The sequence below is a fragment of the Apteryx rowi genome, unplaced genomic scaffold (genome assembly GCF_003343035.1).
Source record: "Apteryx rowi isolate R43461 unplaced genomic scaffold, aptRow1 scaffold_56, whole genome shotgun sequence".
NCBI lineage: Eukaryota > Metazoa > Chordata > Aves > Apterygiformes > Apterygidae > Apteryx > Apteryx rowi.
Genome location: NW_020450827.1, coordinates 876,407 through 899,396, shown reverse-complemented (window position 1 = coordinate 899,396; position 22,990 = coordinate 876,407). Strand labels below are relative to the sequence as shown.

The 22,990-nt window shown below is 42.4% G+C and overlaps 2 protein-coding genes across 10 annotated transcripts in view; both read left to right on the top strand.

Annotated features, from left to right (window-relative positions):
• The first annotated feature begins 293 nt into the window (after positions 1–293).
• On the top strand, positions 294–8,501 carry ENTPD4 (ectonucleoside triphosphate diphosphohydrolase 4). 4 transcript variants are annotated; one of them, XR_003256049.1, is made up of 13 exons: positions 294–415; positions 691–888; positions 1,401–1,606; positions 2,149–2,299; positions 2,386–2,489; positions 3,115–3,174; positions 3,430–3,584; positions 5,147–5,313; positions 5,550–5,874; positions 6,611–6,696; positions 6,926–7,087; positions 7,376–7,898; positions 8,013–8,501. XR_003256049.1 is itself a non-coding variant. In XM_026081862.1 (12 exons), the coding sequence occupies exons 1-12, from the start codon at positions 408–410 to the stop codon at positions 7,602–7,604; spliced, it is 1,851 nt and encodes a 616-aa protein (XP_025937647.1). In that variant the 5' UTR covers positions 294–407; the 3' UTR covers positions 7,605–8,494. The 4 variants fall into 4 exon arrangements, 3 of the variants coding, with proteins under 3 accessions (XP_025937647.1, XP_025937648.1, XP_025937649.1); XM_026081862.1 differs by having other exon boundaries at positions 7,376–8,494; XM_026081863.1 differs by having other exon boundaries at positions 3,430–3,560; positions 7,376–8,075.
• The window catches only part of LOXL2 (lysyl oxidase like 2), a 62,389-nt gene continuing 47,405 nt past the window's right edge, over positions 8,007–22,990 (top strand). For 2 of the 6 annotated variants that reach the window (XM_026081860.1, XM_026081854.1), the window contains exons 1-6: positions 8,588–8,667; positions 9,721–9,789; positions 11,821–11,984; positions 14,106–14,188; positions 14,476–14,576; positions 18,489–18,605. The gene's annotated coding sequence lies outside the window, so the exon portion shown is untranslated. Of the gene's footprint in view, positions 8,090–8,587; positions 8,668–9,720; positions 9,790–11,719; positions 11,985–14,105; positions 14,189–14,475; positions 14,577–18,488; positions 18,606–22,990 lie in introns of those variants that run through there. The other 4 variants (XM_026081857.1, XM_026081853.1, XM_026081855.1 and 1 more) reach the window with 4 other exon arrangements.

Below are 22,990 nucleotides of genomic sequence, written 5' to 3'. Positions count from 1 at the left end.
CCTCCGTTTGTGGGGAGCGGGGTGGGGGCCGGGCCTGGGCCTCGGCGGCTGTCCCGGGCTGCCGGGGCCGTGAGGAGGCGGCGGCGGGCGCCGCGCTCCCGCCGGGGGTTACAACGGAAAAACGCTGTTAATGTTGAGTTTGGAGCCTTTGCGCTTTAGGGACCGGCCTTGCCGGGGGTGGTGGTGGAGCTGGATGTGTGCCTGACTTCCGTACCGCTCCCTGAGTGAACGGCTGTGCTTGGGGGAGGATTATCTTTTTATTTATTTATTTATTTATTTTCTTTAATTCAGGAGCAGAGGAGCAATGGCTTTGAGAAGGATTCACGTGTCTTCTCAGTCTGAGGTGACTGGCTGATATTGGGACACCTGCTGGTCTTTCTCTCTGTTGGTCCTGCCCATATCCCGGAATGGGGAGGTGAGAATTCCAAAAGAACGGACGTACCAAGCTGTGGTCTCATCAGAGTAAATGATGAAAAACCTGATTGTGAATTCATGCCTAACTGTGCATCCCAAGGTGGGAACAGACCATTGACTCTGCTTATACCAGAGCACGAGCAAAGCACAGCTAGAGCAGACCAAAGTAAAAAGTTTTCTGAAAAATCTCTTTGTCCTTAGCTTTTTTTAAGAATGTCCTGCAATTCTTTTTAGTAGAGTCCATTTTTAAACCAGATTGTCCTCTTTGAATTTTAGGATAAACATCTCATGTTTGCTTCCTGCTTCCTGGCACTTCAGCATCTCTCCTGTGGGATGTCCACGTATTCTCAACACCACTTTGCGACAGATTGTTGTTATTGGAATACTTGCTGCTGCTGTCTCCTTGCTTTACTACTCTGTGGTCATCATCCGGAATAAGTATGGACGTGCGTACAGGGATAAAAGATTCCACAGGTGAGAGTTAAAAATGCTCCAGTGAAGAGGAAGAATGTGGTTTACATTCTACAGATTCATGTTAAGTTGCTTAAAGTTGGGACAGGAATTTGGTGTGCAAGACAAAACACTGACAGGAAGGGTGTATAAAATAACTGAATGGAGGGGGAAAAAAGCATGGATAAAATTTCATGCTTTTTCCTATAGTTTTTTTTTTTTGAAGTTACTTTCAATTTATTAATAATTCAACTTTACAATATCTTATTTAATGTTTCCATAGCATAATAAAAATATGGGAGCAAGAGTGTTGTGTAAGAAATTATTCTGGAAATGACTTTCAGAATTTATCTGGAGAATTTCCTTCTTTTGAGCAGCACTTTTTTTTCCCCCCCTTCCCTTCAGCAGTATAAAATGCTGAAAACTAATCTGTGATTCCTCCAGTAGAAGCTGTTATGATGTTTTGAATCTGATGTTAAGAAGAACTTTATTAAAGAGCTTGAATTGTCCTGTAGTAATGCCAAGTTTTCTTCTAGATATCTTGCCCGAGTAACTGATACTGAAGCTACCAATACAAACAACCCCAATCTGAACTATGGAATCGTTGTGGACTGTGGCAGCAGTGGCTCCAGAATCTTTGTGTATTGTTGGCCGAGGCACAATGGTAACCCGCACGATCTGTTGGACATCAAACAGATGAGGGACAAAAACAGAAAACCAGTGGTTATGAAAATTAAACCAGGTACTGGAAAGAAATTAATTTTTAGAATTGCTTTTCTAGATAGTTGCCTATCCTAACCTTGCTTTTTCAAAACCTGCATTTAAAATGTCTGCGTAAGGGAAACTTGCGTGCTGTCAGTGTGGCATTGCTCCAGTTTCTTTGCGTTTGATTTGCACAATGCTTTGTTCAGCTTTAGAACTTGAAACATGACACTGACAAGTAGGAGGAGGGGGGTTTCTTTGTATACTAAAACAGTTGCCCGTTCAGTTGTCAGTTAAGTTAGTTCTGTTTAGTAAGTAAATAAATAATTAGCTTTCTAAAAAGCTATTTGAACCAATTATACAAATAGGTAATTATATAAAACAGTAATACAGGTTTTTCTCTAATGGTTAGAGGATGAATTAGTGTTAGTGTCATTCTTCTTTTTTTATTCCTGTAGTTGACTTCCTGGAATTGGCTTTGGGTTGTTGGTTTCTGTTCAGCGCATTGGTTATCAAGATTTTGCAGACAGGAACTCCCTGAGGCCTGAATTGCTTCACTTTCATATTTATCTGTTTCACTAGGCATTTCAGAGTTTGCTAGCTCTCCTGAGAAGGTCAGTGATTACATTTCTCCACTTCTGAGCTTTGCTGCTGAACACGTACCCCGTGCAAAACACAAAGAGACTCCTCTTTATATTCTGTGTACTGCAGGAATGAGGATTCTGCCAGAAAGGTTATTGGCCATCTTATTTTTAGCATTTAGAATAGTGATCCTGGTGTCTCTGATTATTTTAACTGTTCAAAAATGTAATTTTGCAGCCAGCAGAAGGCAATACTCGAGGATCTGCTCACTGATATCCCTGTGCATTTTGATTTTCTGTTCTCGGACTCGCATGCAGAGGTTATTTCTGGGAAACAGGAAGGTAGGTTAATGTTGGAAAAATTCTTTAAAATGTTTATTCTTTTCCTGCTACAACTTGAATTTTTTTTATTGCTTTTTAAAATTCTAATTCAGTTGAGAGATCTATTCCTCAATAGCAATATATGGTCCTGTGTGCAGATCATCATCTGCTGTGATCTTCTAACTTGTCGAAATGTTTTCTAATTAGCAGTGAACATAACACATCCCTGTTTTGCAGAGATTTTAGTCCATTTTCTCCAACTTCAGGGAGGTAGGGGGTCGGGATAGGATACAAGATTTCTCTAAACAGAAGAAATGCTGCAGACAAGTGGTTTCTAAAGGGAACAATGTTTTGATGTAATCAGCTTGTAAACTTTAAGTCACTTTAAAAGCCAATGTTTTATTTTTTTTTTAATTTACAATCAAAGTATCTTTAATGTATTAAATTAGAATTTTCATCAGAATCCTGACCTGGGACAGAAAGACTAGGTTAATTTGTCAGGATTTTAAGTATTTTACTGTGTAAAATAGGAGCAGTGGTATGTGATAACAAGTCAAATGCAAAATATTCCTCTCTCTTTTTAAGATGGTATGTATCAGGCATTCCTGAAGTGTCCAATTTTTTTTTTTTCCCCTTGTGTATGTAGGAGTGTATGCGTGGATTGGCATCAACTTTGTCCTTGGAAGATTTGAACATACAGATGATGGTAGGTATCTTAATTGTGAACTGGGTTTTAGGAAGGACTTCAAATATGTTACTCCTGTGCTTTCAGTGTCATTGGTATGTTTTCAGATAGATCCATCAGTGAACAGTGCACATGTGAATGCTGGTACTGGCTTAATTTGCATGTGAAACTTCAATGATCTTCATTGTCACAAAAACTAGAGGGTGTTCTGAGCGTGGTGCTGCTTTAGGCCCGCCCCAGCTGGATTTCTCAAAGGCTTTTCATTCTTTCCTCCAGAGGATGAAGCGGTTGTGGAGGTGCACGTCCCAGGTAGTGAAAACAAGGAGGCCATCTTCCGTAAGAGGACAGTGGGTATTCTTGACATGGGCGGAGTGTCGACTCAGATAGCATACGAAGTCCCTAAAACTGTAAGCTTTGCCTCTTCACAGCAGGTTATTATCTGTGCAACTTTCTTCTTTTCCTTTTGGTTTATTTTAATGCATATTTGTTCTGTTTGTTTTCTTTGTTTTGAGTCTTACTCTTCATTACATCACATCCCAAAATGACAAGAGAAGATGGCAAATACGAGTCCTTCATCAGCTAAGCAATTCGTTTGTATTTTGTTCATTCAGAAAGTTGATTTCAATTAGTATAATTTGTCAGCAATTTTTAAGTTTAATTGGATGTGCATTCTTTGTGTGTACATAAATATATGTACTTTTTTTTTAATTTGTGTTATGCTTAAGAGACTTTATTATGGAGTATAGAGATCAAAGGTTGTATGATTTTTTTTTTTAAGAACTTACATAAGATATAGCTTTTTCCTTTATAAATTGGATTGTGAGATACTGAATTAACAAGTTACTTGGTAACAATACAGTCTGAAGCATCACCTGTGTCCTCAGCACAGTTCATTTGTTGTAGGAAGTGAATTTCTTCATTGCAAAGTCTTAAATGGAACATGACTTTCTCTCATTTCAGTGCGCTGATCTCTACAATAATTCCTGAATTTTTAAAATTAGATAATTTTTCATTGAAGTCAATGAGAGGTTATCTGAAGTAAGGATAGCATAAAAGCCCCATGTTTTGACTTTCAGTGCACTGTTGTAATGATGTTGTTCAAATCTTCAGCTGTGAAATTACATTTTTTTTCACTACTGCAGGTTCTAATAACTGCTCTGCCTATTCAGACAGATGGCATAACAAGCGGTTTGGGCTGTTAATCAAAAATATAGGCATTCAGATTCTGAGCAGATTGTCACAGTCAAATATGAATTTGGAAATAGGAAGAGTTGCAAACAATTGATGATGGCTGTTCTGTGACCCTATCTGAACGTAAATTGATTAAAAAAATGTTTTTTTCAACCTGGAGCCCATTCAGGCTCCCTCACAGAGAATGGGCGTCAACTGGCTGTGACGCTGTACAGTCCTATTTCTGTTTCTCATTTACAAAGTTTGTTGGAGGCCCTGTGATGTTATGCTACTTTCCTGAGCACCTTCTCCATGAGGTGCTTCTGCTACGTGTCTCTTAAAATGTTTGATAAGCTACTTCAACCAACTGATGTATGGAATGTGAAGAGAGGTGAGAGACTGACAGAGGTCTCCTGAAAATCTTGAGAGCTCTGAATTGGAAAATTAATAATGGCTCTGCTGGCCAACCATCAGTCTACCTATCTTAGCAATCTGTGGCATTGGGAAGTCAGAGGCAGTAGCATTGAGCTTAATAGCTGTAGAGAAACCTTTTTCCTGGGAGGAGACTTCAGTGTCCGCAGTAGCAGTTTCAAGTTCCTGGCCTTCACAGTTCCTTGGGTATCAACAGCGATGATAGAGTACTCTGCAAGTAGTATGCTCTGCTCTCCTTGTCAAATAGAAGGTAATGCGGACCTGTGAAAAGCAAAATAGATGAGTAAGGAGTGATGCCTAAAGGTCTTAAGGCATCCTGTTGTCCAATGAACTAGCCTTTAGGTTCTGGTTCATATTGTTTATAGCTAATCCTAGTGCTTGTGTTCTGCAGGAGGAAGTAGCCAAAAACTTACTAGCAGAATTCAACTTGGGCTGTGATGCTCATCAAACTGAGCATGTATATAGAGTCTACGTTGCAACGTTCCTTGGCTTTGGAGGGAATGCAGCACGCCAGAGATATGAAGACAGTCTATTTAGCAGTACCATATTTAGAAACAGGTAAATGACTGCAATAGCTTGGGGATATGGGTTCTGCGCATCACTAGGCTCAGCAGCCTCTAACTTGAATATATGTAGGAAGGAGTCTTGACATAAAACTTAGTTTCTACGGTGTGCAGCATGAAATGCTGAAACCTCTTTAAATGAGGATGTCTTTCTGTTTTGATGCTGTGATATCTCAGCGTTTGAAGTTTCTGATCTGCAGTTGTTACAGTTGTGCGTGCTCTTGTATACAGGCTGCTGGGCAAACAGATTGGTATGACTTCTGATTCACCCTACCTAGATCCTTGCCTGCCCCTGGATGCTCAGGATGAGATTCAGCAAAACGGACAGATAATGTATTTGCGTGGAACAGGAGACTTTAATATGTGCCGTGAAATTATTCAACCCTTCATGAATAAGACTAATGAAACCCAGACATCTCTGAACGGTGTCTATCAGCCTGCCGTGCACTTTCAGAACAGTGAATTCTATGGCTTCTCGGAGTTCTACTACTGTACTGAGGATGTATTACGCATGGGAGGAGATTACAATGCTGCTAAGTTTACTAAAGCTGCAAAGGTAAATATTCTTGAAAAACTTTTTTTTTTTTCTAATTTGAAACAAACTACTCTAGAAAAATGTTTTGTTCTGAAACTCTTGCAACAAAACTCCTTTGGAGATCCAAACTCCATTCACCCTGCAATGAATTATCACAGGGCATCTCTTTGCCTCATCTGGGTTTTCTTTTAGAATGCTTGTTTTAAGACACGATAATAGAGTTGACTCCAGAGAGAACAGGACTCATATTTCAATAGTTCTTCTGAAATTTGACTAAGGATAAATCCACACTCCTTCTACCCCTTACTTCTTTTTATGAAGGTCTTAATAATGGTTAGCAAAAAAATTCCCTTTTCCTCCTGCTTTATATATTTCATACCTGATTCCCTGGGGCTAATCCTAGCAGGGATCAATCTGTCAGGGCAGTATAAAGCAAGGCTACAGCATAAACTAAAGGAATATGACTTGCTTTGTCAATACTCTAAAAACGGGTTGTCTACTAAAGAATTTAAATGCTGCTGAATATTAGTTTAACAGCAAATGCCAAATATGGGTCAAAATTATGTTAAAGAAAATATCATGAAATGTGCAGTCTGACATTGATAGTTCAAGGGAAGCTCTTCTATTTTTTTAGTTTTGGATGTTTACAGAGCATCTTATCTAGTGGCAAACAAATTCTTAACACAAAGCAGAAGCAATATTGAAGTGTGTGGTTTTTTGTTTGTCTTTTTTTGTTTGTTTGTTTTGGTTTTTTTAGGATTATTGTGCCACTAAGTGGTCTGTCCTACGGGAACGTTTTGACCGTGGTCTTTATGCATCACATGCTGATCTCCACAGATTGAAGTAAGTATTTGTGTTTGTACAGCAAATTCATTCATGCAGAGTTGCCAAGGAGAGGTCATGTCCAAATGATCCATTTAATGAAATCATTAGAAGTGTGAATATAACCTTAAATATTGCATCAGCCATAAAAATTACTGATAGCAGTGTATCTAAGTGTGCTCCACAGTCCTTTGGGACTGTGTAACTACTGAGAAATTAAATACCTGACTCTCTGCCACTTTTTCTGTAGGTACCAGTGTTTTAAGTCTGCCTGGATGTATGAAGTATTTCACAATGGCTTCTCTTTTCCTGTGAGTTACAGCAATTTGAAAACAGCTCTGCAGGTTTATGACAAAGAAGTGCAATGGACGTTGGGAGCCATTCTTTACCGAACACGTTTTTTACCTTTAAGGTACCACTTGTTTTCTTAAATGTCTGGAAATAGTGTTTGGGTGGATGGGATGAGCATTTTATGAAGGGAAGGGAGACGCTGACAGCAAAGCAGCAGGCAGACAGGGGGAGACAAAATGTTGTTTCTAGTTCATTTATATAAAGTATCCATATCTGAGTGCCTATTTCAGGTAGTTCAAGTAACTCTTGATAAAGCCTGTTCTACTAAGATGGGCTCTCTTTTCTTTGAAACGATAGTTTGGAGGCAAAGCTTGCTTTGCAATTTACGTCTATCCCTTTGACTTTTCAGAGACATCCAGCAAGAAAACTTCCGTGGAAGTCACTCCCACTGGAGGAGCTTCTCCTTTGTTTACAATCATTACTTGTTTTTTGTCTGTTTTCTGATCGTGCTGCTCTCCATCCTACTTTACCTGCTAAGGCTGAGACGAATTCACAGGCGAATGTTGCGTAACAGTTCATCCTCTTCCCTATGGATTGAGGAAGGCCTCCCGCCACAGAAGATCCCAGGAGCCTTATGAGATGCTGTGATGGAGAACTTTTATTGGACTTCCTACAGAAAAAGCCATTTTTGCCTCAGGGTTTCTCCTTTTTGTCCCTTTAAATCACAGAAGAAGCAGATCACCCCAACTGTGGATTTCAGCTAGGCTTTGGAAATGTGGGAAAATGGGGTCAGCTTGGCTTAGTCTCATTAGACAATATCTGCCAAAAATTCTTTATTTTATTTTATTTTTAAATAATGCACTTTTGCGTGTAATGAGAAGAGTAAAGACTTGACGTCAGTAAATGAGTAGCAGTAGCTTAAGCTATGTATGGTAAGAGAATGAGTGTGAATTCTCATCCTTTGGGTGGGATTGTGAAATACTGTTAGCTAGGATGAATGAGAATTTTTCTCTTTTTTTTTTCTTCTTTTCTTCTTTTTTCTCCAGATCCATGCTTGGTATTTGACATCTCAATTCTGAGTGTCCCCAATCAAAGAAAAGGAAGTACAGGGTTTTCAAAAGCAGTAAGAAACAACCTGTTAGGACAGATTTTCTGTTTTATATTCTGGAATAAGTACTGTGATGTAGAAGAAAAATCTATTGCACCCAATGCTGTGCTTCCACAAAATTGCTTAAATCACTGTCTTGTTGATTTGTGAGTTTCACCTCTGTCTTGAAAGCTATATCCATATAGTGGCAAAAGTCACTACTTTTTGATCCTTATTTCTGTTTCAAAATCATTAAAAGATCTCCCTGAAGCTCCAGTAGGGTAAAAATTGGAATACGTCTAGGCTTTTGTTTCTGCTAGAGTAGACACGCACAGTGACTTTGTTTTTGAGTACTCTGATTTGTTAATTTATATTTTATTTAAAACTGTTAATTTTACTTGAAAATAATTTGTCCATGATTAAAAGTGGGATTTATATGAACTTTTGATGAATGAATATTTTATTGTGTAATATAAATCATTTCTGCTTTCGCTGCTTGTATCCAACTGGCAAAATTTTCTTCTCTTCTAGTAGGCGTGAATATGTTGGAAAACTGGATGCTGTTTTCAGTAGTGGAGCACTGAAACGTTGATACCACTTTTGTCATACTTAAGGTGCAGTTTATTCATCTAAACATTTAGATGCTTTGAATTGTTCTATCGTCTCCTCCCCGATATGCTTGCCCTTGCCATTGAGTGTCAAGGGAATTCAGGTTTGATCTGCTGAACTGCAGCTAAATTTAGGCGCTAAACTTTTTGCTCCTTCTGTCCAGTGTCTGGCAGATGGTTGTGTTGTTGCTGTAGGAATTAACCAGATACTTGTTGGAATGACCCCAATTTTAAAATGGCAATGGATCTTTAACTGAACATTGGAAATAACAAATGGTGTCTCTGTTTTACAAAGTATTTTCGTACCTGACAAATCTGAACGGTTCACTAGCTGCAAGCCTGTGTTTTGCATTCTGCTATTTTTTTGAGCACCACCTAAGTGAATGCGTAAAGATAATACTCCTCTCACTTCTGATGTCTGGAGCTGGTGCAAACTTGTTGCACTCGTAGGCTGATAAGAATTATCAGAAAACTGACACTGATGATTGTAACAAGCCTGTACTTCCTGTTCCTGAGGTGCCCAGAATTGAGTGCAGGGCCTCTAATTGAATGCCTAGATAAAGCATTCCCCTTTGGACAAGTGTTAAGGTTAGCGGTAAAGTGGAGAGGAAGTTTCAGTGTGCGACAGTGGCAAAATCCAGGCAGGATGGACTCTGCCAAGCATCTCTTAGTAGAAGAGATGGAGTGTCTCAAATGCAGCATGCAAACAAAACACTTCTGAAAATCATAAAAACAAGAAACAGTTGAAGAAAGAAAGTTTTAGACCCAAAATAGAACTTCCTTTCAGATACTGAAGGTGGTTTTTTTTAGAGATATTCTTTAAGATGCTCTTATTTCTTTAAAGGCCTTATCTTTTAATGTATCACTTTAAAATTGATTCTCTAATAGAAATGGAAGTTCATTTTTACTAAATGATGGACAGTCATTATGAAAAGACTATTCTGTCCTAAATTCAGGTAGTGTAAACATTTTAAAAGGGAAAATAATTGTCCAAAGTTACGTAGTGTTTCATTGGTGGAACCGAGTGCAGGATTTGGACATTGCTTTCTTATCTTGTAGGATGGACAATCTGTGGCTGTACACAATGAAGTATGTGTTTTGTGGCCCCCAGAGCTTAAGACGACTTTGGTAGGTGTCTCATGGGCTCTGGCAGGCCCTCACCAGCGCTATAGTGCATAAGAGAAGTATTGCCTATTTTGTGTGTTTTGTAACTCACCTGGAAAAACAGCTAGTGCTGCTGCTACTTCTGCATCAATACTTGTACTGTTAGAGTGCACAAAAGTCCTAATTCAGTTCAATGACAACTGATATGTTCATATATACTCCTGGAAAACAACTAGGAAACTTGACAAATAAAGTAGGGGCTGGAATAGGGATGGCATAATGGAGCCAGATTGGTCTCTGTGCTTACATAAAGCATCATGTGCCTGCTTTAGCATTTCACACTTATTTTTTGAAAACTCCACAATGGGGAATGAAGATACGAAGCCGGAGTTGTTTGAAATGTGAAGAAAAACAAGAAGTTGAATGGGTGGTGAGAAAGCAATCGGAAAATGGTGGAGTGGGGTGACAGTGACTGCTATGCTGTGTACAGCTGGTGAATCTGTCTCTTATTCCTTGATTTTTTTTTTTGATTTTTTTTTTTTCCCCTCTCTTGGATCCTAGCGGTAATGCTCTGCTAGAAGGATATAGGCTGTAGCTTTTTTTAGTGATTTGGGTCAGGAAGGGCAGAATAAAGATGGCCCAATATTTCCTCGCCTAACAGTGAAAAGACATTACTAGCAGCAATTGGTTTCAAGAACAGCTACTGTTCATTAAGAACCTAAACAATGTATGAAAAAACAAGTTCAAACAAGCCTAAGGCCTAGAACCTTAAACAAGCTTTCTTTATTCATGTAAATTGTGCGCAGAAGCCTATTTCATATCTGTATCTTCCCCCTCATTCAGCTGTCAGGTGATGAATTGTGCTTGATAAGGTGCACATGCAGAATGAGCACATGGAACCCTATGGGAGATAGGGGGTGGTCAACATCTTCAAAACTGAAAACAGCTGGGTTTTGCTTGTTTCTGGATTTGCTTTCCTAAATCCTCAGGTCTTTAAGAAATCTCATCAGATGCTCAGCTGCCTCTCCCTGTGCGTAAGAAGGGTCAATTTGTCATGAAAATACCAGTCGTGGTGCAGGGGGAGGAAGCTGTGAGAGCATGGGTCAATAAACTCTATAGAGCTTCCCCCAATTGCTCTTGGATTTGTGTTTCTTTGTGCAGATTTTCTGCTACATGAACCGTTCATGGCTGTAACGGTAACTGAAAGATTTGAGGGGAATGGGCTGTTTCTCCAAGCGGTACATCCGTGTCTACAGAGTCTTACACGCTGGTAGATGTGCAGTGAGCTTCAGGGACAGAGTATGTTGTGTGAAAGCAGCTCAGGGCCTTATTTACTACCAGCAAGCGGGGAGTTAACCCCCTTGCTCTCATGCAGGTACGGGGCATAGCGAGAGGCAGCTGAGTTAATTAAGTTTCCAAAAGGCCCACAGGAGAAAGCTATTTCAGTCATTAGAAGGAAGAGCAGCTAAGGGCTGGGAGTGTGAGGGAAGTGCTAAGGAAGAACAGACAGTGCTGTACTCTTGCCTGGGGCTCTTCAGCAGTGTTATTCCTTGTCCGAGGTATTCAAAGTTCAGAATGAAGCTTTTTAGGCCTGTTGGAGAGGGATTGCTGTGGTTCTCTGCTGTGTTCACGCGAAAGTCATGTGCCATCCCTTCCATGGAACGCAGTGCTAGATCTCAGCCCGAGGATGGTGTGAGGCCCTTCCTGTGAGGGCTTTGTGCGAGTTTGCTGCACCTTGGTGTTTGTTGGCAGGGGAAGGAGGCAGAGACTTTCAAAAGTATTCAGCTAAGTTTCAAGGCTGAATGCCTGGATTTACAAGAATGCTGTGCTCTTTGGTGCTTGAACTAGCCTGAGACAAGTGTTTGCAAATCCAGTTCTTAGTTTCTTTGAAAATCTGGCCATAGGATCCCAATAATTAGAATTAGAGCATGTTTTTTTTTCACTCCATTTATAGGGATTTGCAGGATGGGGCAGGAGCCCTGGAAGAGGAGAAGGAAGTTTACTGTGTAGTTGTAACATCGTCTGAGGGAGACTAAAACCAGCTTATTCTTGTAGATCTTGCTGTAGCTCGATAAGAAGAAAGGAAGCCTTTCCATCCCACCCCTGGACAAGCCTGGACTACACTAAGCAACAACACCGTGGGAAACATGATCCTTTTAAGAGACTTAGTGATGCCAGTTTTCACTAGCTGTCTCAGCTTGGATTCCTGAGTCACAATGGTAACGTTTATCTGTTTGTGTGTCTTTCTGCATTAACAAGCTTTGTTTTCTTTCTCCTGCTTCTCCTATTCACTCTGTCCTTTCTCCAGGTCCATTAAGGACAGGTAAGGCATGCAAGAAAAGCCTAAAGGGGGGGCAAGGGCACTGCTCTTTGACCTTCCCAGCGACCTGGAGTGGACAGGCAAGTGACACCAAAGCTTTTGGCTTCATGGCCTCTTAAATGTATCACTCTTCTTTTTGTTGCTGTGTTTTTGTGTGTGGAAAATGTCCAAAGCAAACAAGGCCAGACATGGCCCCTAATGGAAGAAGTGATTGGGAGACAAAAGTATACCCATGAGAAAAGCAGATGGCGAGTGTTGGGCGGGGGGGAGGAGGCACATAGCTCCTCCAGGAGCACCATCCATCTGGAGGCTATGAAGCCTTGCTGCATGTGGAAACAAAAGGGTTTTCTGTCTTTCTGGAGCACTTAGTGAAGGGGACAGTCAATAGCAGCAGTGACTTGATGGTATGCCCGATCGGGGGCACCTTGTTCTTTTTTGTCCCATTGTTTCTGCCATTGTTGCTACTAAATAACGCATGAAGCTCATTGAAAGCTGAAATGAGTGCAGTGAGGACTTGCTGTGTCCCTCTGCCTGGGCACCAGCCTCTGTGTGCAGGCTTCGGGGGACCTGGTCCTGACAGTTGTTTTTCAGGTCACCCTCCCCTTATTTAAAGAATGGGAGGATGATAATGACTTTCTCACGTGCTTGTCCTTGAAGATCTTTGGGTTGGTGGGAAATAGTGCTGGGAAAGTTCTTGGGACTGGGTTAAGAAGAGTCTTGACAGATGACAAGTGATTTGCGTTGCTGAACTGCAGAAGTTTTTTAGGACCCTGATCTTCTAAAAGAGGTGCTCAGCACTGTTGTACCAGGCAGCATACAAATATACAGTCCATATAGATATCCAGATTTTTCTTAAACTGCTTGTGCTTTCCAGAGTCCTGTAAGTTACCGGCTCTAAATTCGCTACTACAAATAGTGCGCTAAAGCAGGGCATGATTTGAGTCTACAGATCGCAGATGTTTTCTATTCCTAGGTCTTGTGTATGGCACTTTACCAACATTTCTCTTCTGCCGATAACCACAGTGATGGCTTGCAAACAAGATTTGACCAGTGCCAGACTTTTTGCCCATTAGGTGGGCTGTCTAGGTTGCCCTGCCCAAATTTTGGTAAGCAGCAATAGACAGTGGAAGGCTGTGAACATGGCTACTTTTTGGCACATCCCTGGGCTCCTTGCTGATGCAGGTAAAGATTAAGGATGTTGAGGAAATGGTGGGATCAGTTTCAAAGGTATGTAATGCATCTCCTACCTAGATGTTCCCTTCTGCATCTAGCATCCTGCCCTCTCATCAGCCCTCTTGCAAATTACATCAGCAACTGGAGTCTCTGTTCTTGAACTAATTGTTCAAGTCTCTGCAGAACCACTGGTAGAGACTGTCCTTGTTAGGACGTGTTCTCTGGCCTGTTACAGTGAATCAGCACCTAAGACTTGAAAACAGATGTTTCTGTAACGTCTTTTAAGAATGAGGAAGGGAATTTGCTGCTTTGGAGTGGCATTTGTCTGGGAGTAACAGAGATCAGTCCATTATGTTTTTGAGCATCCTCCCCCTTTTACACCTGAAGTCTTATTCTCTTCACCTCAGTTTCTCCTCTCTTCTGCCTTTCTCCTGGACATAGCTTTCTCGATTGCAGGCAAACAAATCATGCCACAGACTGGACTGGATGGGAGGCCGGTTCTGTCTGCTCAGGGCTTGTTGGGGCCAGAAGTCCCTTCTCTGACTCTTGACCCCTGGACACAGGAGTCTGTGCTCACAGAGGCTCTGCTGTTTAGGAGGGGGACTCTTGCCATCTAGTGGGAGGGGATGGTAAGCCTCTAGGAGCTCTGCCATCCCCTAGCATAAAAAGACAAAATGCAAACCTCCTTCCCAGACTCCTAGTACATGAATCGCTTCACTGCAGATGTGGGATCAGCTCACTCTGCTTTCCCACAGCATTCTGACTGCCTCAAATCAGTGAAGCTGGACTTCTCATAAACTCTTCTCCTTTCTAGAAATCTCACTCTTTTTCTGTTCTTTTTTTCTAGGGGCAAAAGTCTGTGTTTAAGCCCTCCTTTACTCATCTCCTCCTGCATGGCTCAGTCACACAGAGGGAACCCATCAAGAACCTGTAAGTATGGGGAAGGATGTTGGTGTGTGCTGGGTCAGATAGCGTGTGCCGCCTGCATTTTGTCAGGAGATTGCTTGGGGGAAGCTGGCTTTCAGCAGCTGACTCCTTGATTCAGTGCTCAAAGACAGCTAGGATCTCCGAGTAATGGCTCTCATGGACAGAGTATGGAAGGAGCTTGCAGAGTGCCTTGTGCCTGGGTCCTCCTTGGCCTAGGAAAACAGGAAGCTTGCATTCCAGTTGGAAGATTTCAGTATTAACTGGCCTTTTTTTCCCCTCATCCTTAAAAGGTTAAGGACAGAACTGCAGGAAGGATGTATGTGCCTTGTCTGTGTATGTGCTGCTCTATTCTTCAAGTTGCCTGGGACTGAGAAACAGCAGCTGCTGTCATGTAAGCATTGTAATGCAAGAACAAACATCATACTCCGAGTATGTCATGGGGTTTCAGTTTCACCCTCCTTCGTGATGATTTGGTGTATGAGCCTCTTCTTTGCTCAGAGATATGTTTAGTTTATGGATGTTGAAGGTGTGTTACTATCTAGATGACGCATCCAACAGAGCTGGGAGACGTGGGGGTCTCACTGGTCTCTTTGTATAATGCTGTCCTGGGCTTCTGTTCTGATGGGCCGTTGTTAAGAGTCTGGACTTCAGCGGAGATCTTGTTATGGGCTGTTTTTGAAGAGCCTTGAACTCAGCTGTCTTTAGTGACCTGTTATGAATAGCAACACTGAGAGGTTCTGAGGGCAGCAGATTTGAAGGGGTGACTCTGCAAAGCATGAAAAATTATGTGGGTGAGGGAAAGAAGGCATGATATGGTAATTGTCTGCATTGCATTGACATTTGGACTGAAATGCATGCAGAGAAAATAGAGATCTTGGACGACTAAAGTTGTTGTTTCTGATAGAAAATGAATCTCATCTTTCCAGCTTTGCTGGCTGTAAAAGCATCATATTGTACCAGGATCCCTCCGTGAATAGAAGCAACTTAAGTTTACAGTGCCTTGAGCTCCAGTTGCCACATGTACATGGGACTATACAAACCCAGCCATGGTTAGGGCAGAGCAGCAAACTAGCAGTAACCAAACAGCAGTAAATAGGAGTATCAGGTCTGGGAGGTCAGTTCATGGTCACTACCAAGCTCTTTATGCAACAGTCTAAGCAATTCTAGTAGGGATTAAAAATGTTACGTAAACCAATATGGTTTATGTCTCTCTTGAGGGATCTATAGACCTACTTCTCCAGAATCACTGGTGTTTAGCTGTCCTATGAGCTCAAGAGCAGATATACAGCCCTCCAATTATACGTTGCAGGAATTTATCACTAGGGCCAATTGATGTGAAAATTGCCACGTGTCTTTAACACTCTTGCCAGAGCAGTCAGGTCTTTCAGTTCTTCAGGTATTGCCTAGATCATCTCTGTGCAGAGCAACCTTCGTGGAGCTCGGTGTATCTGCTTTGTGAACTTGAAAGGCCGAGTCGACCTGGGTGAGACTTAGACTCTCTGGAGCCACAGGTCCATGGGGTGAAAACACAAGGCTTGGGTAGGCAATGAGCCTTGCCTTTAAAAAAGAACTGAAGATTGGAGAAGAGAGATTAGAGAACCTAATGGTGCGTACCTAATTTGGGGGAGCACGGACCATGACTGTGACTATTTGGTCAAATCCAGTCGTGGCTTGTCCATACGGCAAGGTGTGTGCTTTGGGCAGATACAGAAGAAGGCTAGGGTGGTGGATCTGAAATGGGTCGTGGTGGCTGTGTGCATGGCCAAGAGATAGATTCAGCTGCAGCTGGTGCTTGTACAAGTATTTTGCATGAAAATATCCAGTGTACGTGGGGTCACCGAACACAGGGAACCAATGCCTGCTGGCAGCTGTAGTAATGCTGCCCATGAGGCTGCATCTTTGCCCCTCTTTTGGAAGCAGCGGATAGATTGCTGCTGGGGAGAGGATAAGGGATGGGGTAGATCTGTGCTTCCCTGGTGAAGGGCAGCAGTCTCCAAAGGAGAGAGGGAGTACAGGAACAGAGCTCAAAGAGCAATGAGGCGATGGTTAAACAGGCTGAAAGGTGCCAGGATGGCCTGTTGGCCTGGCAAGTGGTTTTCCTGGTCTCTTGTTTACATGATCAGATGATGCAAACCCACTCTATGGAGCATTTTTTCCCTGCAGACAATGTAAGTTTGAGTGTAGAGGGGGGGGTTTTGTTTTGTTTTGTTTTTTTCCCCTTTGGGTGCTTGTCTCCTGGTCTTCCCTGTCTGCAGTATGAGGGCACAGAAAGTTTCCCCAAATGCAACATGTTACTCTGAGGAGCTTTGCTGAATTTCTGCCAAATGTCTCACTTTATGCAACCAGCAAGCTCCTCCATCAGCTGGAAGCCTGCATGGCATTTGCTGCTCATATCCTTACCCGACCTCTCGGTACCCGGGCATGCAGCAAGCATTCCTGCTGCAGGCTGTCATGTTCCTCCCTGCCCCGAGCAGCAGACGCTCACGCATTCCTTCCTCTGGCCAGGCTGCCTTCAGCTTCCTGCCAGTCTGAAGTAGCTCTGCTCTGTGCAGCTTCTGCTGTGACACGTTTTTCCCCTGATGTCCCTCTCCGAGACGGGAGCGAGGCGAGTCTGGGAAGGCTCGACCCGCCAGGTGGTGCTCTGCTGATAGCTGTGCTGCTGAGCACAGTTTGCAGCATTTCACCTCTCTTAAGAGCATTTCTCGAACTGAAGAATTAGGGCACTGGGGACTAGAATGCAAAACCTGCTGGTGCTAGCTTCCCTGGGAGCAGGAGCCACACTCTGTTTCAGTCTCATCCTGGATTTAAGCCCTGACATCCTGATACTCTGTTACCCCAAGACACAATTGTCCTGGACTAACCTGGAAGAGTGCAACAGGCAGCAATCCTGCGCTGGCGAGGGAAGGGCATGTGTTGGGTGGGCTGGCTTGCAAGAAAGTCCATGGCAAATTTGGAATTTCATCTCTGAATCTGCAGAAGTAAATGGGGGATATTCCCTCTGAAGTTAGCCTTTGTGAATACCCGCTGTTCTTCCTGAGCCTATCAAATTTCTGCTGAATTATTCGAAAATCCCACTGAACACAGATTTAAATTTTCAAGGGTAAAGCTGGTCAGAAAATAGATTTCCATTCTTTGGGAAATGCTGACACTTCAGAATGTGTTGCTGTCCTAAATTGGGTCAGAAAACAAAATTTCAAGGTGTTTTATGGAATAGGAATTGCAGACTTTTTTTTTCTCGGTAATTTCACAGTTACAGAAAACAGTTGAATAGAATTGTTATGATGTGATAAAAGCCTAAATAAAAAATTGACAGTTTAAAAAAACAAAAACCCTCTTATTTGAAAATATTGCAGAAGTTTACAGTCACCTCAGAATAGTGTCTGATTGATTTGACTACTTATTTTGATGAAAGAACTGTTTGAGTTAGCTCAGATCTGTGTTACTATTTCACTGCTAGTTGTTCACACTACAGATGCTCTGAATTTTCTCAGTTCTTGCAGTTTAGGCTGAGATCTGAGGGCCTAGCCTAGGCCATTTCATAAACCTCCAAATGTTGACTTGCGTTGCAAAGCCTCTTTTTTTTTTAAGCGTATACATTGTGTTGAAGGGGGGTAAGTCTGAGATGCTTCCTCGCTAAGTCTTTTTAGTGCTTTTGGCACAGCAGAGATTTTCTTTTTAATGCAGAGGAATTGTTTTTAGTATCTGGTTAGTCCTCAGGACATCGAAGACTATGGAGTAACTCTTGCTGCAGATCTACATGGTTTTTAAGTATCTGCCTTGATTTGATCTGCTGTAGTTATGCATCTCAAGACTGCCGGGCAGTTGAAAAAGCAGTTGCTGGATGCTGAAGGGTTAAGGTGGATGAAACCTGCTCCGATAGCTGTGGAGATGGCATGCTGCAATCTTGCACATAAGCCATAGAAAGGGAAGTCTGAAGATGCTGGGGTAAAAGGCCCAGCACTGTGAGGCTCTGAATCAAGTCAGGGTGCCTAAAAACTGCTGTGATCCCATTGTATGATTTAACAGCGGTGCTGAGGTAATTGTGCATGTTCATCCTCTAGGAACTTCATGAGAAACCACTCTTGTTCCTAGCTCACCTCCTTCCTTGCAGCCCGGGCTAACTTTTCCCCCCATTTGTTTTCGGTTTGCAGTGCTTCTGCTCAGATTACAAGACAAGCCCATGATATCACCCGCTATGAGCTGAGGCTGAAGGGGCTGGGTCTTGGGAGGGGTTTGCTTGGCTAACTCTAGTGAAATTTGCCAGGAAGCAGCAGCTTCTTGCAGCGTATTTCTCTGGCTGCAGGGTATTTTCCAGCGCAGAGGGGACCACTCAGACGGCGCGCTCAGCCCAGAAGAAGGAACTTCATGAAGCACGACAAGGCAGAGGTCACCCCCAGCACAGCCTACCACTAACTCCAAGGTAAATGCGGTCCTGCCGAGACTGCGAGGCAGAGCAGTGGCGTTACTGCTAGGGAAGAAGGGGCTGATGAGTTAGTTGAAACTTTTCTAAGCCTCTCTTGCTTCAGGGCTGAAAGTTTGATCTCACTTCTTTCCTTTTCTCTTTGAACATCTTTTCTCTTTCTACCATCGATATGTTATTAAGCATGTATATTTAGACCTGGGAAGGCAGTAGATGATTCTTGTATCCTCCCCCCTCCCTGGAGACTTGATTTGGCAGGATGGGATGACACAGATATGCAGTGTCACTTTGCAAAGATGTTGCGACGTGGTTAAAGATTTTCTCCCTTTGCTTGCTTTCAGGCATGTACTAATGGTGTAGAAAAGACATGTTGCAAACTGTCTACAAGCTGAGGCAGTGTGTATTCTGTAAGGTTATTAGCATACGCTTGATTTAGACCAGAAAGCTACAGTACATGCCACAAACATTGTGTAAATGTTACTAGCTAAACTTCATAAGCAGTTTAAATTATCCTCCCTGAATAAATGTGCCCTTTCAGAGGAAAACGCTTCAGAGCAGATGTTTCCCATCGGCAGAAAGTGTAAGAGAGATCTGTCCCTGGTTAAGAAACTGCTTTCTGTTATGATGCTTAAATTCTCTTAAATCTGAAGTGATGCACTGCCCTTTTGCAAAGCAGTCTTCAGCCTAGCGGCAGTTTTCATTAGTTAAGCTGTTTTATCATGTAGCAATCACAGAAGCGTTCAGGATGGCTTCAGGATGTGCAGCAGCATCTGCCTAAAAAGTTGCAGCACTGAAACATGGGACTGCTTTCTGGAATGAATGTAGCCCAGGTTGAGTTCTAATTCTTAAGTGTGCCTATAGATAACTACCATCTTTTGGATCAACTGTTGCTGTTTAGCTTTGAGCAGGTGTTACGGTGTACAGATAGAGAAAGATCTTATAGAAGAGAAAGAAAACTAGTTAGCATCTCTATAATCAGCTTATAAAGATGACATTGCATTGCTTTCAAACATGTACCTAATAGGGGCTGAAAATAACTTGCTTTAGGGTTCCTACATGCCACTATCATTTCATCTATATTGAACCACCCACAGTGGTGGAATTTCCTCATTTGGAAGCTAGAGAGCAGTTAGAAAACATAAAATGAAAAATTAGCATGAGCTACTGTAATAGTGGAGCACGCAGGGAGGAAACCACATCTTTAGCATAGTATGCTGGATGGCTATTGCTGCAGAAACGAATTTCGTATGAGCTCAGTTCTAAGTGCATGGTGATGTTGGAATGCACCCCCAAAAGGGCTTATTTATATGAAGTTTAATACTTCAGTCAGGTGGTGCTGAGGTTTGGGATAACTCTTAAGATCATCTACTAACCAGTCAAATCCAATGTGGTGTTTTCTGAGCGCTGGGGTGGGAATGCAGAGATGAGGTCTTCAGGAAAACCTTCAAGATAATTTAGTAGTTTGGAAAAACCACCAAGATTGAAGGGAGTCTTGATGATTTAGTAGAGGGCAATGCCTTTCTTGTCAACAGGGTGATTTAATGGAAAAGCCACGCGTTTTGCTGAAAGCGCTATCCCTTTGCAAGTTAAGCAGAGGTGTGAGAATATATGCTTAGTAATGTCCTCTAGATGCTTTTCAGTAGTTTGACTCCAAAGTTGTCTTTACTTCGTTGCACCACTAACTTTTCCTCTGTTTGTTTTTTTTGTTTCTTGCTTTTTGTTTGTTTGTTTTTTTAACCTGCTATCCTTTCTCCTCCTGAACTGTTTCATAAAATCCTTGATACTGTTTAAAAACACAATAATGTTCCTTCTTGGAGATGGCTACTCCAGTGGATGGAATGATTTAACGGATCATCAGTCTGTTGCTTTGTAAAGCACTTTCTCTGGAATGCTTTGGGAGCATGTGAATGTAGATACATATTTACTGTAAATGTCTGCAAACATTGAGGAAAATCCCAGTCCTAATCTGTTGTAATGCTGATGGAGGTTTTATGCTATCTCAAGGGAGAGTAAACTCAGGATGTGACTAGAGGACTGAATATCAGTAAAATGGGAGTGTGGACACAGGTTGACTTCAGAACAGCAGGTTGTTACCCCCGTCCTGTGTCTGCCCTCCTGTGGGTTAGGCTGTATTAAGACAGCATTATGCACAGCAGGGGCATGGCAGGGGGAGGGAGCTTTTTCTTAGAGGGTATCTACTGTTTGCTAATGCTCTTCAAACTCAGGACGTGCACATGTGTGCTCTGGTGCTGTGAATCTGTGTGTGTCAGCTGTGGATTTGAATGCGGTACCTTGCTGTAGGGTCTTTATTCATGAACTGATTGCGTATGCTTAAGGAAAAGAGGAATTGAATCTTGTAGCTCCAGCTGCCACTGCTGCTTTTGTTCATCATAATTGCATCCACTAGCTGTAAATTAAAGAATTTAATACTACTAGGTTCAAAAAATCTTTTTTTTTTCTGCTTAATTGTCTTGGAAGTAAATTTGGGAATAAGGTCTGTTTCCTATTAAGAGTGCAGCACAAGGTCTGTGCAACAGCCAGCTGGTGCTGGCCAGGAGCCTGAGAATTGTCATGATTCACCTCTCTATTTGTCTTCGTTCTTCATTACCGGGCAAAGGGAGGAGATAAGACAAATTAAGATCTCTTGCCAAAATGGAGCATATTTGAATTGGAACTACGACATACAGAGAAAATACTGCATGTGTCCATCTGATCTACAGGCACGTTTTATCTTTCTAAGGTAAATCAATGCCTCAAAGGGCTAAAACTGAAAGCAAACATCAGTTGCTTCAGTTGAAGAAGCAGGTCTTTGGAGAGACCACAGCCTGGATTTAGAAGCTGTAAGAAACCTTCAGCTGGCCCCTCTCAGTTGAAACATGCTGACCATGGACCAAGGTGTTTGTGCCTGCAACCATTGCTGTGTCCATGCAGCTTTGGAGAGCAGCATATTTCTAAAGGTTGGATCTCAAAGATCTAATCAAATAATCGTGCAAAGGGCTTTGGTTAGGTAACTTCAGTAAACACTGATTTTTCTGTAGTGGACCTGTAGCTGTCTTTTAAAAAAACAAAAGCAAAGTGCCTTTTCTTTCCTACTTTCCTATCTAGCATCTTTGGCCATTGGAGTTTCTCTTCTTGAATATAATTTCTCTATCAAGTAATGGCAAGCAATATGTGTTCCTGGGCTACATGCATGCTTTTTGTTGGCTCTTCAAAGAGATGTCTATTGTAGGAGAATACATTTATCCCCATCTCAGCTGGCAAACACGCCAAACTGTTTTCTGTTCCATGTAGTGCATATTTCAGTAAGTCAGTAGCTTTCTAGGAGGAAAAAAATTGTGCGTGTGCGTATGTATATATGTATGTATGTTTGAATGTGAAGGAGAGGCTAGAAGGTTCTTAAGATATTATTAATCTCGTTTCTCTCTTGAGTGAGATCTCGTGAGATGACGGTGTCTGTTCACACAGTCTGCAGCAATCTGGTAATCTGTGTTAAATTGGCTACTAATTGACAGCAGAGCTCTGCCCGCTGCCCCTGTGCCCCCTCTGGAGTCTAGGGGGACACGCTTTGGTTTGCAGGGAAGATAGGCAAGGAATATCGCAGTGGTCAGTTCAGGCTCAGCTGGTGGGCAGTGGCCAGTGAAGCTGTGGCAGCTCTAGAGCTTCAGATCGCACAAGCTTTACCTCTGCTCCCAGAGGGCTTAGTGGGACTTTGTTCTCTCCTTCCCTGCAGCATCCCGGCAAAGCGGAAGAGGCAAACTACACTTGTTAGCTTCCCTGATGTAAGCGACTGTATTTGCTACCAGTTGCCCTTGGACAGTTTGTAGTAATCTGAGATCTGCTTTCTTAAGGTAGCTCTGAGCTTCCTGATAGCAGGTTTTTGTTCCTCATCAGCAACAGCTGTCTGAAGTGGCTTACAAAAGTCCTGTGCTAATCGGAGACCTCCAGGAAGCCCGAGCGAAAGGGCTGAGCAAATAGAAACAACCCAGTGGCACTGGCTAACATGCATTGGTTCTTTTCATCTCAACCATAAAGAGGAATTTGGAGAAAAAAGCACGTTCCTCTGTGCGATGACTAGCTGATTGTATTGCTTTCCTTCAGGCTTGCAGAGTCTCTGGATTTGTGACACATCAGAATGTTTTCAGCTTCCACCTGTAGCACGCTCTTTGTATTGCCTGTCCTTTGCCTCCCCTCTCCTGAAAGCGGCTGTGTGCTGACACCAGAAGGGGCTCACGTGACCCTTCTAGCGTAGCAGAATGTCAGCTCTTCCCTGAGGAGGCCATCCCATGGTCAGTGAACATAGTACCCTGGTTTTATTGCTATCTAGCCCATTCTGCTCTGCTCCAAGACAGGCTCAGTTATGCTTACGTCATTCTGAGCGATGTTTG

Excerpts from the sequence above, each read along its gene's own strand:
- ENTPD4 (XM_026081862.1), top strand. Across the intron at positions 2,300-2,385 it reads ATGAGGATTCTGCCAGAAAG|CCAGCAGAAGGCAATACTCG; the intron begins GTTATTGGCCAT and ends GTAATTTTGCAG. Across the intron at positions 6,697-6,925 it reads GCTGATCTCCACAGATTGAA|GTACCAGTGTTTTAAGTCTG; the intron begins GTAAGTATTTGT and ends CTTTTTCTGTAG.